Source organism: Pipra filicauda, unplaced genomic scaffold, assembly GCF_003945595.2.
Source record: "Pipra filicauda isolate LSUMZ 115617 unplaced genomic scaffold, ASM394559v2 scaffold98_size3848907_pilon, whole genome shotgun sequence".
NCBI classification, from domain to species: Eukaryota; Metazoa; Chordata; class Aves; order Passeriformes; family Pipridae; genus Pipra; species Pipra filicauda.
The window spans coordinates 670,730-688,396 of NW_024105186.1; the positions used below are offsets into that span (position 1 = coordinate 670,730).

At 44.7% G+C, this 17,667-nt stretch overlaps 1 protein-coding gene across 1 annotated transcript in view; it reads right to left on the bottom strand.

Moving 5' to 3' along the window:
* Window positions 1-17,667, bottom strand: part of LOC113987753 (LIM domain containing preferred translocation partner in lipoma) — a 322,953-nt gene that overhangs the window by 162,450 nt on the left and 142,836 nt on the right. Inside the window, exon 7 of the mRNA XM_039378007.1 lies at window positions 12,466-12,578. Within this exon, the coding sequence (XP_039233941.1) occupies window positions 12,466-12,578 (113 nt within the window). The remainder of the gene's footprint in view (window positions 1-12,465; window positions 12,579-17,667) is intronic.

A 17,667-nucleotide genomic window follows, 5' to 3' on the forward strand; every position in this document is an offset into this window, starting at 1 on the left:
CTGCACGCAGCCTCCTGGGACACATAGATGAAAGACAGCAAAGACTCTGTTGCAGTTATGAATCTGTATGACAATAAAGATTTATATTTCCCTAGAGATTAGTGTGACAGGCACTGCTCACATACAATACCTAGGAAACATCCTTGTCCCAGGAAGCTTACTGTCAACTGGATACCAGCCCTGGGAAGAGAAAGCAGGTAGAGGGGTGGGAGCAAGGTGCTGCAACTGGAGATACAACCAAGATCCCTTCAGGCTACAAAGACAAAGACATTAATCCACTGGGCCAAGCTAGCTCCTTAAAGGACACTTAATTCTCTCTATTTGTCATCCTAGCCCCAGAAAAACACACCAGAAGACAACAAACCCCTGTCCAAGACATCCAAGCTCCACCTGCAAGTTCACTGCAGGATGGCCAAAATTTCACATGACCAGAAAGCTGCATCTGAGATGCTGCCATGCCAAGCACTGGCTTGTGGGCCAGTGGTGATCTTCATCACTGTTTAATAAGCCATTACCCTCTGCTTAACCTGAGCAGGGCCCCAATCTGGAAACCAGCATCTCGGCTCTGCTTGGGGGCAGCACGCACAGTGTGAATGCGCAGCAGAGCCCAGGAGTAATTACCCTGCCAGCAGCTCCTAACCCTAACACTGGAGGGAATATTTTGCCACAAACACCCATGGTTTGTCCAGACTTTTCAAGAGGATTTGGCCCTGGAGATTAAGCAGAATAAGCAGAAGCAAAAAAAGGATGGAACTGCGTCACAGAAGCTTAGCCAACAGGCTCACTGGCCTGGGACACTCTCTGCTGAAGCACTGGGTAGAAGGACAGCAGCAGACAATTCTGCTGGCTGTGGTGGGACATGGACAACAGACCACGAGGAGATTTGCAACACTTCCTGTCCCATTGCCACCCCTGAGGACAACAGAAGGCAATTATGTGACAGGAGTAAAGAGCTTCTAACCACTGAGTTTTGCCCATGGAAAGAAGTCCTGGAAATGCCAAGGTTAGCTAAATGGGGATTTTGAAACTGCAGTGCTTCTCTGAGCCTCTGCACTGGAAAAGAGAAAAATGGCAAACGCTGTTCAGTCAACTAGAATATCTTCATACTGTGGGCCAGCTAGTATGTGGGGAAAAGGCACTGTAATCCTCAGCACATGAAAGCAACAGGATGGATTTGATAAGGAACAGTCAGGGGATGAAGAGAGAGGAGGAGTCCCACGAGCCGACATCTGCCAGAGCAGCAGACCCGACAGTCCTGAGAGTTTACTTAACATGTCTGATCAAAAGCTTTGGGAGTCTTGTCTGTGTTAAGTGCTACCAGATGCAAAATCAGCAGCAAGATGAGAAGTATATTAATAAACTAAGGAGGCACGTAAAGTTATTTGAAAACTGAATGGGGAAGATGGGGAGAGAAGGGGGAGAATAAAACCAGTTTATTTTTCCATTAAGGCAATTTAATATTCTCCGGGTGGAGTTACAATCACTCGTCCTTGGGAATTAAATTGAATTAGTGAAACGTTCCTGTTCATCAGTGGAATATACAATATGAAGTGGGATATATTATTTTTTTCTTTATGCTTTCGGCAGGACAGTGCTGCCTCTTTATTCACAGGGCAAGAACAGCTGGCCATGAAATCCTTTTGACCCAGCATGACTTTCACTGACTTAACTAACTTCACAGCAGCAGGGAATATATCCCTTTTCTTTTAATTAATGCAATTACATTAGGACTCATTATTGACAATTATGGTGACTGTTAAAAGTTTCCCCTTTCTTTGCCCACTCTCCCACCAACTTAAAATCTGCTCCAATATCGTCACAAATTAATGTTTAATTAGCCATCAAGCAGAGCTGATGTTCCCTGCAGAGTATTGCTGCTTACAGAAAAACTGAGAAATAGGAGAACATAGCAGATATTTCATCATCTGCCTCCAAGGGGAACCATAACCGAAGAGTAACCAATTACCCCAATACAGTTGCGAAGTTTAATCAATGTAGAAAACAAATAGCTCATTAAGTGTCCAGTGCAATAATGGAAGACCTTCCCACTGAGTCATACAACATGAATGTTACATTTATAGAAGATCCAATGGTGATGTCAATGGTGTTCATCTGCACATCCTGGCCAAGTTGTGATCATCTTTCCTTTTCTGGCATAAGAAAAGAAGTAAGAGGAGGATGCCTCCAACAGCATGGGATGTATCTGACAAGCCATGAATTACACATGCCTATGCACAAGGCAATCTGTCAAACCCAGCCTCCCCACTCTGGATTTACATCCCATAGGGGAAAACCACACCAAACACTGTCTCCTGCCTGGTGCCAAACCATCCAGGAGCAGGGAAAAGCACAGAGTTGAAGGTGATTTTACTCCTTTCAACACTTGTGGTGAGTCTGGCACTGACATATTGTGTCCTGTATGGGAGGCAGTATTGTAAGAACTTGAGAGACGCCCCAGAAAAGCAGAAACAGCTGAAAAGGAGACACGTAGAGAGCTCACTTGGTTTCACCTATGAAAGAGATTGAGTAGCTTGACAGCAATATCTAAACCGCTTCACAGAATGAAAATGCCAGATACCAGGAGACTGTCCAACCTAGCAAACCAGAAAAACATACAGAAGTTGGGAAGTCAAAGCTGGAGAAATTCCATTTAGAAATAACAGAGATATTCATTTATGTGTAATACTGCACATAATTAAATGTTAAAACAAACTTCCAAGATTTCTCCACCTCTTGATGTCTGTGGATCAAGGCTGGATGCCTTTGGTCTCCCTGGGTGACCGGGCAAAGCTTTATGATCTGCGCTTGCAGAAGGGCACAGCTGACAATTTAATGACTCTGCCTGGCCCCCACACCGACAGAGGTGAGAAAGAAACAGCTCTGCCACATCCATAAAGATCTATTGACATCACTTTGTGTTTGCACCACTGTAACCGGGAATTAAATTTACATGAACAAACTCTATCCTACACAAGACTGAATATTGTGACAGTTAAATAAAGAGCTTTTTAAAAGGCACATGTCTCAGGCAATTTTAATCAAAAAGGATAGGTTTTGTTAAAGCTACCAATTTCAGAAAATTAAGGTTGACTAAAACTGTTTTTAAAAACTCCTTTTGGAATTTAATCACATATTGGAAACTCATATGCAGCTGCTTGTGTCACCTGCAAAAAGGCTGTATAAAACACAAGCATATGCTTAATTTTACACGTGTGCTTAAGTTCTATCAACTTTAATGAAGTTTAAGCACACAGCCAAGTTTCTCTGAATTTGAGAAAGCATTCCTGAGCATGGGCTGTGTAGCTACTAGGAAATCACCACTGAGGAAAAAAAAGTAAAATTAAAATTGGCCAGTCAATTTTCACAGCCTGAGTAAGCACCAGGTCCAGAAATTAAACATATAATAACATACTTCTGAGTTTGTTTGCTTGTTTTGTTGTAATAGGAAGGGGTGAGTGCCAAAATGTTTGCAAGGATTCCCAGTGAACCTGGCAAAATGTCAGCAAAATGGATACATAAAACTACATGAAAGTCAATGGCTTGGGTTTGGCTTCTGCGGAAATGAGTCACGTTAAAATTCTACTATATGTCTCAAAGCTGAGAAGAGGAAAATCTGGACCCTGCCTCAGCCTACATGTTTTTGGAGTGGTCAATGGCTGCAGTCCATGGGGCAGGCAAGCGTCAGCTGGGCAAACCCCACAGCTCTGATTCACTGAGGAAGGTTCTTGCCTTCAAGAAATTTGCAATCTCATTTTCCAAACCATTAGGCCCACTTCTACATTCCCTTCCAGGAAGCCAGATGTGTGTCTGGTATTGGATTTGGATGGCTGACCATGGGGTTTTCTTTCCTTTTTAACAACAATCTCCTCATTTAGACATCTTACATTCTACACATCTCCTAAGTGACAACCTCAGCTGAAGAAAACAGACCTGAATTACACAGAAAGCTGAACAACAAATAAACTGTGCTGCCCAAAGACGGCTGCAAACCCCTGTTGCGAGAATCCTCAGTGTGCAGATCCCTCCCAGATGAACTCCAAACTTTAATTTGATACTGTCCATATGCAGATAAAAGAATGTAAGCTGCTGTCTTTCAATAAGAATTCACGCATCAGAAAAGGTAGTGCCTCCAGTACACATTAGAAGCCAAACAGGATTTACTTCTGCAAAGAAAGTGTATTCCTTACCTAAGTGTCTTTAAGAGGCTCACCTGATCTCAGAACTGACCCCACGCTGCTCCCTGATGGCAGCCCTACCACCACCCATGGGACACCTGGTTGTCTGCACAGATCTCAGCAGTGGCATCTTTTGGGAACACACAGAGAGGGGTTCTGCAGGGCAGAACTGGGGGAATTTGCAGAGCCAGACAGGGGGAGGAAGGGTAGAACGACTCAGGAGCGCGTGGAGTAACAGAGCTGAAGAGGAAGGCCAGACCTGGAATGTGACAAGACATGAGACTGTTTCCATGGCAAAAGAGAGACACGGAGATGAGGAGATGGAGAGGGAAGGAGCTGTAGCTCAGGACTGTTGAATGAAAGGAGTTTTTACAGCACTTCTGTCACTTGCTGACTTCAGAAGTACATGGAGTTGCTACAGCTTTCCCAAACATTTATATTTTACTTCTCACACCACTACAATCAATACTAAAAAGATCATATGATGTTTTCCAGATGCTTTTTCTTACCTGTTTTTTGTGTGTTAAAGCTAATCAACATCATGCATTTTCATCAGCAAATCCAACTGAAAAATACAGTTGTGGAGAATGGTCCTTCAAAGATTGACCTTAATGGCAGAAGACACTTAAAACCATGTCTGGAACAAATTCCTTCAGTTCTGGTTACATTTCTCACTGATATTTCTACCACCTTTCAGCTTGCTCAGCCTCTGTGCTGCACACTCTTCACAGAGGCAAACTAAACTACCCTTCATGGCAGTTGAAGCTGGCTTTCCCAATGACGGAAACTGAAAAACAGAGACAGGAACCTGCATTTCAGCCACTTCCATTCTTGGAAATTAGATGCTCTCATAACTTCTCCATATCCACATCTCATTACTGCCACATAGAATTTCCATCAAAAATAGGATGAAGTTTGCCTTACTCTTTGAAAAACTCCAGGGCTGTAAACCCAAATTTAGCAACAACTGGATTCTTCAATCAGTATGGCTCTATTTCCTTTTCTCTTGTTTGACCAAAGATCTTTTCTATACTGTACAGGATCATAGTACTTTAAGCACCAAAACCAAGGTGGAAATCAGACTGTCTGCTCTGTCACGTTCCAGACTACCACCATGCCCAAGCTGCATGGAAAGACTTCGACTTTCTAAACCACATCTTCCAACCCCAATGAGCTTCACAGAAAAGGTTGTCATAGAAAAGACATAATTTGTCTCTGCAATTTTTAGCATTCCTTTTTGCTACTGACAGTCTGTTTGTTTTAGCCTTGCTTATTGCTGCATTACAGTTCCCTAATGTAACACAGGCTCCCCAGGATTTGAGACAGTAGCAACCCAAGAGATTTTTCCTAGAACCTACTAATCCAACAGAAGATTTGAATAGCACTCAGAAATGAGAAGAATGGAAATTTCTTTTGCATCGGTCATGTTATCTCACTCTCTTCCATCACACAGCTCATCTGCTTTGATGGGAGAATTCACACATCTTCATTATCTTTTTATTTTCCCTTTGCTTTTTACCTTGGATACCATGATGTATTTGCTGGTTTTTTGTCTGTCACTGGCTGATACTATCTCTGAAACGATAAAACTGCCTGCTTCTTTTGCACGTTCTCCATGCCTCCCCTATTACTTTCTACATTCATGTCTCTATTATCCACGGGTGGATAATCCAGGTTACAGATTACCTCTCTGCAGGTGCCAGCTGTGGTTGACTCCAGCACTGGCAGTGTGACAGTGGCCCACAAAGATGTGCCCACAGGATCAAGGAGACGCCCACCAGAGTTTTTAACATCAGGCACAGCAACAGGGGACCACAGCCTTCTGTTCAGACCCAAGCCAGCACATGTGCTATGTCTTAACCTGGGAGGGATTTACTTTGATCATCTCTGATCATTATAATCAGCAACATTTCTGACCTTTCTGTTTCCTCTCGTGGTTTTTTAGAAGGTCCTATACCCTTATTTACACGTGATCTGTATTAGGCTTTTGCTTTCTTCTGTTCCCTCACTTTACCATGCTGTAATGCCCGATTATGAAAAGCTACCCTGTTCCATCTCTGAAAGCATCTCCCAGCTCTCTTCCCAAAGAAAGCACAAGTGTGCCCAGTGCAGGTCCCAGCACATCCTGTGTGCTGGATTACTATACTAAACAATAACAAATACATTAAATAACACAGTAATTAAGCATGATGAAAATAATGAGCACAGTTAACTGTTTGGATCCTTGCTTACTTTGCAGTCCTTGCCGAGAGGTTCAGCTGTTAAAGGCTGTCTCACATTATAACATTGCCAAGATATTAATAGCCAGACAGGGAGATGAATGGCACGCTTACGCCATACAATTAAAACTTTTCCAGTTTATCCTTTCAGTAAAAATTGTGGTTTATAATAAGCATCTTTGTCTATCCTGAAGAGAGCAAGGACTGGAAAGTTACATAGATGGGAACAGAGGTTCATTAAAGATTTAAAATAGAATGTGGTTTGGCATTGTAAAACAAACATGCGTATAAGATGGGTTGCATCAAGAGCCGCCTGAAAGAAGTGCTCAGTATTCCTTCTCTCTTGTGATCCTGGATATACTGGTCATGCTACCCACAAAAAAGGGCAAAAAAGTAACAAAAAATGTGCATGCTTGTTCCCAGTAATGTGGAGGTCTGCTCTATACCCTCACTCATGATGCACTTCTTGTACATATAGGGTAGATAAATATACACGTGAGAAAAACATGCATTTTATCTCTCATGCATCCTGATATTCATCAACACATACAGATGTTATAGTACTGATTTTTCTCACCTTAGAGTGTAGAAACCCCTATTATAGAGCAAACACATATTGACATGTAGAGACCCAGTGAGCATTTAAACATACAGAGAGCATACATGTTATTTGTTTAAGTCTAATTTACAGTACAGCACATTCCAGTTTCTCAAACACATGAGGAAGGCAGAAGGACGGAGACAGATGAAAAGCATTCCTGCAAAGCCAAAGTTTGAGTAAGAGGGTTACCATTACCAGGTAATCTATTTATACTGTTGGACACAGCTTCAACTTAGATAAAAGGCAGACGCTTATCACATGGATTTTAATAAATCAGGTTAGGAGTCCCAGAAATCCGCAAAAGTTGGATCTCAAATGGCAAGCAATAGACACAGACTGTGGCTTTATTTACAGAGTTGCTGGGAGCTACTGCTGCCTGCCCAGAGTCAGGCAGTCCGGCCAGCAGCGAGAGCTGCCCTGTGTTACCCGTGTTCCTCGCCAGCAAGCACCTACATCCAGGCCAATAATTCTGATGATTAACAAAATCTAGCACTAGAGGGAGGCTGAACACATGTTCTGCTCTCTTTGGCCTTTTCAGCTTCTCCAAACATTAAAAGGCAGGTGATTTAAGCAAGCCTAGCACCCACGGGCAGAACCCAGCCTCCAAACAGGAGATGTTCTTTTTAAGGCAGCACCCCCCCACTGGCAAAATTGATGCTCCTTCCTCCCCAGCTATTTGTCAACATGTGTGCCCAAAATGAAGAAATAAATCTTAAAAAAATAATAATTAAAAAAAAAAATTCCTCTGTTCCGGCTGTTTCTTCAGCCGGTGAGTCACAGCCCACAGAGGCAGCGCCGCCGCCGCTCGCGGGGAGCGGAGTCGGGCAGCGAAACACCTGGCAGCCTCCTCCATAGCAAGGATGAGGCTCTCGCTTCCCGCATCTATCAACACATTCCCACCTTCTCCCAGGCGCGAGCACAGGTCTCCTCTGAACAGCCTCGCGAAGGAAGGCGCACACGCCTTCAGACGGCGTTTCAGATTTTCTCTTTCCAAAATTCCTTGGCATCAGGAATCTGAGCCCTTCGGCTGATTTTCTGCATATCACACAACAGGATGATGGGATCACTGAGTTCAGTAGGTCTGAACGTGGGAATAGTTCCCTAACCGTGTAGCTGCAGCCCTGCAGCCCCTCCAAGCATAGGTGGTTATAGCACGAACTGGAATATTAAACTATTTTATATTGCACTTCATGCAACTGCTCAAAGTCTGATTATTTCTACATTTTAACTCCCAACCTAAAAACATTTCTTCACATCCCTTTTGATATAGCCCAAATTCTTCCTTTGTTCAGCCACTGATGGTGCTTACTCATTAATTTGCAGTTCTTACAGTAGTGAGGCAGCGGGATGTAGCAGATAGAATTGCTCTGGGATGCAGGAGATCTTGGTCCTATTTTTAGCCTGCTACTGGTCAGCTTGGTGACCTAGGCAAAGTACTTTCCCTGCTCTACCTTCCTTATCAGGAAGAGACTGGTATTTCTTTTGTAAAGTGTTTTGTGGCCTGTCAATAAAAAACACACTGATAACAGCCAGGGGTTGCTGGGAAAGAGGCAATCTCCTCGCTGAACACAATGCTCTCCATCCCATGTTGCAGCAGCATCTCAGATCCCAAATGAAAATCAGACCCATTAGTGGATGCAGGTAATTAGTAGCAATTTTTAAATGGATGTTTTCCCAAGGTGGCCCTTGGCAAGTTGGCAACTGAGGGTCATATCTGCTCTGTGCCACTCAGGTCCTGCCCCACAGTAAATGTTGTGCTCTGAACCTCTCCTTTAAGGAGAACTGGTCATTTCAATCAAAGCCAGTGAAGACCTGAAGCCCCTGCAGCACCCATGACCCCCGAGACAGCCTTCATGAGGATGGGGCACAGGGCAGGGACTGGTTTCCCACCCCACTGCACACAGTCCTCATCCCTAAGTAACCATACCTGGCAAAGAAGAAAGAAATTGCCAGTGCCATGAGCAAGGGTCCTCTCTGTGAGCAAACAGGGCACTCGAGAGGTGGTTCATGCAAGTTTTTCACTTTTTCTTTCCCTGGTCTGGGCAGAATGCCTGTTTTGAAACTAGAAGGCAAAAACATAATAAAAATCTGCCTCCCTCCCTCCCAGATCTATCTATTTCCCTTCGACAAACAGTGATTTCATTTTTCTTCCCGTCCAGAATTTTTTTTCTTTCTCTTTTAAACTGAGCCCAGGCCAACGTGGCAAAAGGCTCTTTGCTCATGTCCTTATTTGTCAAACACACCATCGCCGCGCCCTCACCACCATTCTGGGAACAAGTCCTTGCCTTCGCCGGCTGACTGCAGCTGAAGGGGAACTTCCCAACACAACTCTTCCCCATCCCAAACACACACTGTTTAAAATAAATATTTCCTTTTCTTTCTATTTTTTCTTTCAAAAAGAATTCCAACTAATAAGAAAAGAGTTCAAATTTCTTTCCCCTTTCCTCCCCAGCACTGCTGTGAATCTGAATATGAAGGATCTAGATGGAAAAACAGAAATTACAAGAAAATGCCAGATCTATCACAAAGGTATTTCATGACCCAGCCCTCCTCTGATTTCCATCAGAGCATAAGTGAGATACTAAAGTACCTTTTTGGATCTGATCCTAAGTGGCCAGTTCCACTGCCCAAATAGAGATCCAGAGATAAACAAGGCTACGAAAACTGGGCATTATTATTTTAACTGCTGCTCTTAAGCTACAACTTAAACTGTAATAATCTGTGCAGCTTTTAGCCGTCTGCTAACAGTAACACACGAAATGATAATAAACTAAACGCATATTCTGCTGTCCTCATCAACTTAACATTTAGTATAAAAAGCTTTACCCTTATTTCATAAGCTGTCATCAGCACTGTGCCATTCAGAGAAAAACTTCTGAGGTAAAATGGCTGATTTGCTGGAACAGATAAATTTCAAACTCTGGAGTAGATCTGGAGGGCTCTCACCAGCTCCACAGGGGCCAAACTGCCCCAGACAGCAGCTTCAGGCCTGGTCAATGCTCAGGAAGAGGGTCTGCTGCTCCAGCACTTACATTCAGCAATGGGGAAACTGAGGCATGGAAATGAAATGGTCTGGCATTGGAGAACAAAATCAGCCTATTGGAGCCCAACACACGCTCATGAGATCCCTGATTTCAGGCAACCATTTCCTGAGAGCTAAGAAAGGATTCACAGCAGAAGGAACACAGTCACCACTCGTTCTGCTCCTTTAGCACAAGAATGTCTGTCCAGAGTTGTGAAAATTACTGTGTTCACAAAGGCACTGAACAGCTTTCTCCATCACCAGCTGCCCTTTTCCTCCTCTCTTGGGCTTCACATCTTGCTTCAGCACAGCTTTAGCTGTTCTTGAAAGATAAGGAGCTGATCTTGCAACACAAAACCCTGCTGGCTCCTGACTTTAGCCCTGACTTTTGTCCGCTCCTGATCTACAGAGGATGGAAGGGAAAAGAAAGGGGAACAGGTGACAAGAGAGCACAGATTAAAGGCTGGGAGCCATGTTTGCTGCATAAGAGTACACCTGGGGTGGTGACAGGCAGGAGTGCTCAGGTACAACTCATAGGCTCACCTTCCTCCTAACAGGATACCATGCAAAGGAATCTTGCTCTAACCACGCTCCTGCCAAAACCCAACACAGAACGCAGCTCCAGCCTCAGTTTCCCAAAGCCAGAGAGAGAGATGTGACAAATAGCAATTCCATGAGCTCAGCAGGAAGAGCCGTCCTGTCGGGTGGTTCTACCAAGGGGCACGTGCCCGTGACAGCCCCGAGCAGCTCAGATACACTTTTGGACTTTTGGCAGAAGGGAGGCATGTGGAGCTGAAGACACAAGCTCCTCCTTGGGCAACGTGGCAAGAGGGAAGCCTGACCCTGAGGAATCACGTGAGGCATCTCGACCCCTTTCCACTACTCAGGCTCCTGTGCAGGCAGCCATGCAGGCAGTGCCCTGCCTTCGCCAGGAGCCTGCTGTTCCACGTCTTCCCAGGGTGCTCTGGAAGCTCCTCGGCTCCCACGGGGTCCACTCTTCTCAGAGAGATAAAAGACAGAACAACACTTGCTGGGGAATTACTTCATTCCCCCAAGGCTGGGAAAAGCCATGCTCTGCACTTGGCGAATGTCCCTGACGGCTGCAGCCTTTCCTGGCAAGGGAGAACACAACCCACAGTAACCCCTTCCTGCTCAAAGGCTGCTTCCAACACCGAACCCACTGCAGGAACAGGCTGAGGCTTTGTGATACCATCTGAACATCTCACCATGGGCAAGAGATCACAGCAAGCCCACAAGGGAGGGAAATGTTTTCTTTTTACTGAGGCACAAAGTAGATGAATTGACTCAAGAGTTTGTGAGAGGGTCAGGAACTAAGTCAGGTCTCTTGAATCCTGTTTCATGTCTGCCTGCTGGCCTATTCTCAGGTTCAAACCCACCGAGAGACACAGGACAGCCACAATCTTCCAGGGCCATCAAGGGCAGCTACATGGTTGTCGGTATGTGCTTACACAACTCTCACCAGCCTCAAACCTAGACCACGCTCTCTTTGTTCTCACTGCTCCTCACAGAAGGCTCTTCCAGACCTTTGGAGCCTCAGTGCTTATAAAATTTCTAAACACCAGCATGAAGGTACTCCTGGCAAGCTCAGTCTCTCCTGTTTCTGCACCAACACTCACATAGAGCTGAATTAGGGGCTTAATCCCCAAATGTATTTCAAATTTCCAACCATACCCCTCCTCAGCCTTCCTTTTGCTCAGCTAACAAGCCAAACTCTTCTAGTCCCCCCTGGCAAGATCAGCTCGTTACTCCTTGATCACCTGGACTGCCTGTCCCTGCAGTCTGAATGCATCTCTCCAGAATGTGCCTGAGCAAACACAACAGTAGCTGGCACTCCAGGCAAGCTTGCAATGTCTGCACAAATGTGCTCATACCTTTCAAAGGTGTTCAGTGTATGTCCACACCCACTTTGGACATGCCATCATCACCTGATGCATCTTAGAAGTTGCATTTTCATCCAGATGGCGAATCTAGAAGATCCAATCCAGCAAACAGGGGGTGAAAAGGGTCTCAGTGACATCACTGAAGCCTGGGCCAGGGCTTATTTTCTTCACTTAATTTTAGGCACCGAAACAAAGCACTTTTAGGATCAGATTACTGCCCTGAAGTCTCTCCACAGTCCATGGAAGGAGATGGCCATTCCAGAAAACAATTCATTCTGGGAAGGCTTCGCTCCCATCCACCATCACAAGGACACAAAGCAATTAGTCTTCTAATTCAAGCCGGATGGGAAAAATCCTTTAATAGCCCAGCAAGTTTTGAATGGAAACATTCCCTGCTTGAGAAACACAGCTTGCTAAAGTTGACTTGGTTATTCCCGACACATGATTTTTAACCACAGAACTTTGCCACCTCATTTTATTAGCATTCATTCATTTCCACAATTTTTGTGTCAGTTCTGCAAGAATGATAAAATTCTTGTCTTCTTACCTGCACATTGTAAGTAACATCATCCAGAGGGGGTGGGGGAGGAAAGGCACCTTGTGATGATGTGATATTCCCGAGGTCATCCACAGGAGGTGGCGGGGGAGGAAGAAAGTCCCCTAGGAGAGAGAATGGGAGAATTTAGGCTCACCAGCATTTCCCCACATCATGACATGGATGATCAAGGACGAACCCTGCCCTACTCGAAGCTCTGCCAATTGGTTTCATGACACAGGACAAAACACATTGTTTAACCATTAAATCTTCAGCTGCACCCTCCACCCCTGCTTCAGGAGATGGCTATGACAGCTCATTAACACTGTCAGATTGCTCAGACTCCACAGCAAAAGGTGACATGCTACAAAGCCTGAAGGCACCAACAAGTGGCTCCACAGATCAAAGCTGCATTTCAAATCTGCCATAGGCAACTACAAAATTTGCAACAATGAACATCCCATGTCTAACCTTGCAATGGATATCATCCAATTCACTCCCATTGTGTGCTAAACTATGCCAGCACCTCTTAATCCCTATAAAGACAGTATCAGGTGCTACCTAAAAGCAGGGATTCCCTGCTGCAGAGGACACACAGAGGGCTGGAGCAGGAACCCAAAATCTAGACCTGCCCATCTCCTGCATCCCTGCTGCTGGCAGGCAGCCACACTTCGCAGTTCCCTCTTCCTACTGGGACTTCATAGCTTCATGTAAAGAACTTCTGGGAAGATCACAGGGTCTTCTCAGTGACAACAGCCACATGATGGGCCAGTTGCAAGCACAGAAGCATGCACCTCTTTTAACTTGGGAGGATTTTTACAAGGGGGCTGATGAACAAAATTTCTACACTTCCATTTGCTCATCTTAAACTTCTAAAAGCGCTGATGGGATGACAAAGCAGCATACTGGCTGTGAAGCCATCCAGCTTAGAAGAAATGGGAGATGGGAGCAGAGAGAAGTTATCCTTGAGAATTTCATGTGACATGGGAGCACAAAAGAGAAAAAAAACAGGAAAAGAACACACCACACTACCAGGCTCTGAAAGCACCTCCTAAGGGTGCAAAAAGAGCGTTTGCCATTAATACTGGATTTGTCTCCTGGGAAAGCAGCTGCCTGCAATTTGGACCACTTCGGTATGTTTTTATTTCTCCTTATGAAGTTGATGCTGCAAAGTAGAGCTGTTCGCAGTTGGCTCTCCTATGTGCAGCACCTGGCATGGAAGTTTCAGATTAACAAAAGTGTGATATTTCACATCTATAGGAACTGTTGCTTTTGGAGGATTTTAACCCTTTCGGAAGGAAATATGAGCTCCCTGCTTGACCCTCCCTACCTCCATGCAGCCTCCCGGCTAGAGACCCTGAGCACCATCCCCAAATACCATGGAGCAGGCTCAGGTCAGAGAGGTGCTGAGCCAAACCCCTGTGACCTGCAGTCTGGGCCACCTGTGCCCGGGTTCAAAGCCTTGGGCTCAGTCCACCCCAGTCATGGGCACCAGCTGAGCAGCACCACCAGCACAGCACCTCCATGCCATCTGCCATGGGAAACAGATGGGTCTGCAGCCCTGGAAAGTTTTTCTGTTCTATTTCAAATCACTCTATGAAAGACACAAACTCCCCCTAGGACTTTCAGGGATGTTATTTCCCAGGAAAGTAATTTCTTCCCATTTTCCCCAAAGTGAGCATGAATGGGACTCAAAAAAACCCCCTGTGAATCCCTAGGAAAGTATCATCCTAAATACAGATGCTCAAAGACAGTTTGAAAACAACACACTGAAAACTAATTTAAGACAACCATGTTGCTCCAATACATAAAATCCCATGAAACCTACTGGCTCATGTCTATTATAGAGTTCAGGATTGATTTTTTAAAAAATTATGTCCAATAACATCTGCAGTATCTTTGTCTATGCCCTGTAATTAATCCAATCTTTTATTTCAAATCATGTGAAATACAATAAAGAGTAAAAAGAAAAGTAGAAAGATTTTGAAATTAATATCTAAGTGTTTAGTTCTAAAAAATGCTGGGATGTTTGAGTGCTAAGTAAACTTTTCTCCTTTGCTCTGAAAATGACCCTCCAACCAGCCAACGCGATTTTTGCAAACAAATTCAACTCCAGGGGACGCATACTTCCCAAAAAATATGCTTCAGATGATGTTTCTCCAGTTAGTCCTGGCTCTGATGCCAAAGACTGATCTCCCTGCACAGCACATTAGTCAGACACTCTTGCTTTATTACAACCCTTCAAAACATCTAAGAAAAATCAAGGTAGAGAATGTGTTGGAGGGGATGAGAGAGGGAAAAGGGCAGGTTTTGTGCATAAACAGAAGGGAAAAATAACAATTGCTATAACAGAAGGGGAAAACAATGACTGTTAAAACAAACACAAACCAAATACCATTTTGCCCCTTCCGAAGATCCATTCCTCCTGGAAGAAAAAACACAGTGGTAAGCTTTTTCTGTCCTTGGGAAAAGGACAGAAAAAGAGAAGAGTCCTTTCCTGGAGCTTGGAAGAAAACACTCTTCTTTGCAGTAGGAGACAGCTGGCTTTACTGCATCCCAGACCAGCTCTTCTGACTATGTCCCATGTTAGATAAGCTGCTGGCTCCACTCTCCCCACAAATGGGAAGGTTTTTAGATTGGGAAGCAGAGAGCAGATGCCTGATGAACTGGGGGGACCTTGCAGATGTTTGGCCTTTTCCTGGTCCTCTGCGAACAGATGGGCTTTTCTCCTTCACAGTTTTAGTTATTTATTCTGCCACTGTGCTTTCCTCTTTCCCACACACAGCCACAGGACCTGACGCTGTTCCCACTGCACTCACGGGAGAGTATTCCCTCGGATGCAGAAGGGAAAGCTGTTGCTGTATTATTATTATTGGCATTGCTGGAAGTCTCCCTCCGGCAGAGAGGGAAGTATGCAAAGACTAAAATCTGTGTCCTGAGCAGCGTATGATTCTAGATGACATGTGGAAGAAACAGGTCTTCATTTTAGGGAGTAAAAAAGGAGCTTACACTCCCTTTAAGCAGGGTGTCCCTGAAATGCTCCTTGGGGATCTTTCTCAACCACAAAGCTTTGCAAGCCAGACAGATTTCACTTGCTTAGAGCTGGGCAAGGCATGTGAGGAGGTAGGAAAGTCCATGTTCAGAGGGAGCATATCACTGCCACCCACTGCTGACCACCTTCAGCATCAGACAGCTATGTGGGCAGCTGTCTGGAGAAGGGACCGTTCCCTGGTCTGCATGGATGCAGCAGCAGCCACAGGGGAATGGGGCTCTGGGTTACCAGTTAACCATGGGCTGGTGGAGGACACATCCCACTCTGCGCAGTCACCCTCTCCTGACTGATTTAATCTGGCTTTGAATAAGGGATAAGATGGGCAAAAGGCTCATTAATATTGATTACTGTTCAGCACCGAGATTGGTATTTTGGTTGACTTTCACCTGGCATTAGCCTGAACACTTGGATGTACTTGGAAGTACTTGGATGTACTTCAAGTTGTAAGAGTGACTGCACTGAGTTCTGTCAACAGAGAGACATCAAGGCACCTCCAGAAAGCAATTTGTACTTCAAGGCAGGTGAAGGGACTTGCCTTCCAATGGCAAATCTCCCCGTGGAGGCAGCCTGAGGCAGGTATGTTTGGAGGTAGGGAATCACATCCTGCCCCTCCTCACACTGCGACACAGCCTGCCTTCAGCTCTTACAATGAGAAATCTCTACCCATTACCATACATTTAGCAGAGAAAATAAACACTCCTTGTTGCACCAGCTACTTGTTCCTTCTATGTAACAGCTGTGAAGACCGTGAGTCAACCTACAAAAGGGCTGAGCAGTGAGAGACACGAGCCAGCTCGGTTATTTCAGATACAACGGCGCAACATGCCGTGAAACCGCAGCTCTGAGCTCTTCTCTCAGCACTCGTGCCTGCTCCTGTGCCAGGGCATCACCCAATGCAACCACCAGAGATGACACTGTCAGCCCTGGTAACATTCCACTCCAAGCAATATAACTCTTGTATATTGTGCATCCAAGTAATTAGACAGAAATTAAGTGAGTCCATCATAGCTATGCTGGGAAACTACAGCAGAGCCATAAGGAGAAGTGATGCCTCCCAGGCCCTAGCCTGGCTTCTGGCTCTGATAGAATCTGTGCTATTGCAGATGCACTTGCAAGGTGTTACCCTTCTATGACCCAAAATTTCCTCTTACACTTTCCAAGGAGATTTGGGCATTTCATTATTACACTTTTAAGTATACAAATAAAAAATTGTTCAAAGCCTTAACAGACATCTACATCAGCACAAGCTTGTCAGGCTCATAACATTTTTGCCACTGGCTGCCTGATGCCTTCTGAGTCCAAGTACGAGCTGAGAAAAACATCCTGCCTCATGCACTAAGCACCGTTCTCACTTACAGTCTAACCTTTAAATTTTTAAATGCACTTCAGCTTTTGCTGGATCAGGTTCGTGTCTCAAGTCATCTGCCAGTCAACAAATGAATTGCAGCAGAGTGATTGTCTCCCCCCTTGACTGACACGGTTGTTTAGACATGAAGATTTGCAGCTTTGAAACTTCCAGATATGAAGAAGGTCTCACATGTTCAGTAAGAAGAGATTCTTTGGAGAAAAACACAAAGAAACAAAAAAGCAAAACACCGTATTTTCTCTGAAACAATAAGTTATTGAAACCTATCAACTAACAAAACTGGGTTCACACTGGTCTTCCCAGATCTCTGGCTGACATCTGAGGACTATATGCCCAGTTGTTTCTCATTTTTTGCCTTCCAAGCAAAAATAATCCTTTCTCATTGTCATCTTGATAATTTCTGCTTCTGAAGCTGGTCCAGAATCAGTTTGAATCACCTGAAAAACACAGCTCAGCCCTGACTCAGAGACCAGACTAAGGATAGTGATGGAGCAAATCCCCCTGATGTATTTCTGTTCTGATCCACACAGACTCCATTTGGCAAAGTACTGAGCAGACACAGGCACTGCCTGGTCAAGTGTTTACCTTCTACTGCAGAAAGCCAAAGCTTGCAATTTGATGATCTACAGTGAAACAATTAAGATTTACACCTAAACCCTAATTCATTGAGGGCTAGACCAAAATACGGTTGATTGTGGCTACCATGAACTTGTATTCCATGATAACCATTGCAAAACCTGCAGAATATTACAGTATTACTAAGTGGTCTGGGAAACTTCGTACTGCAAAGTGATGT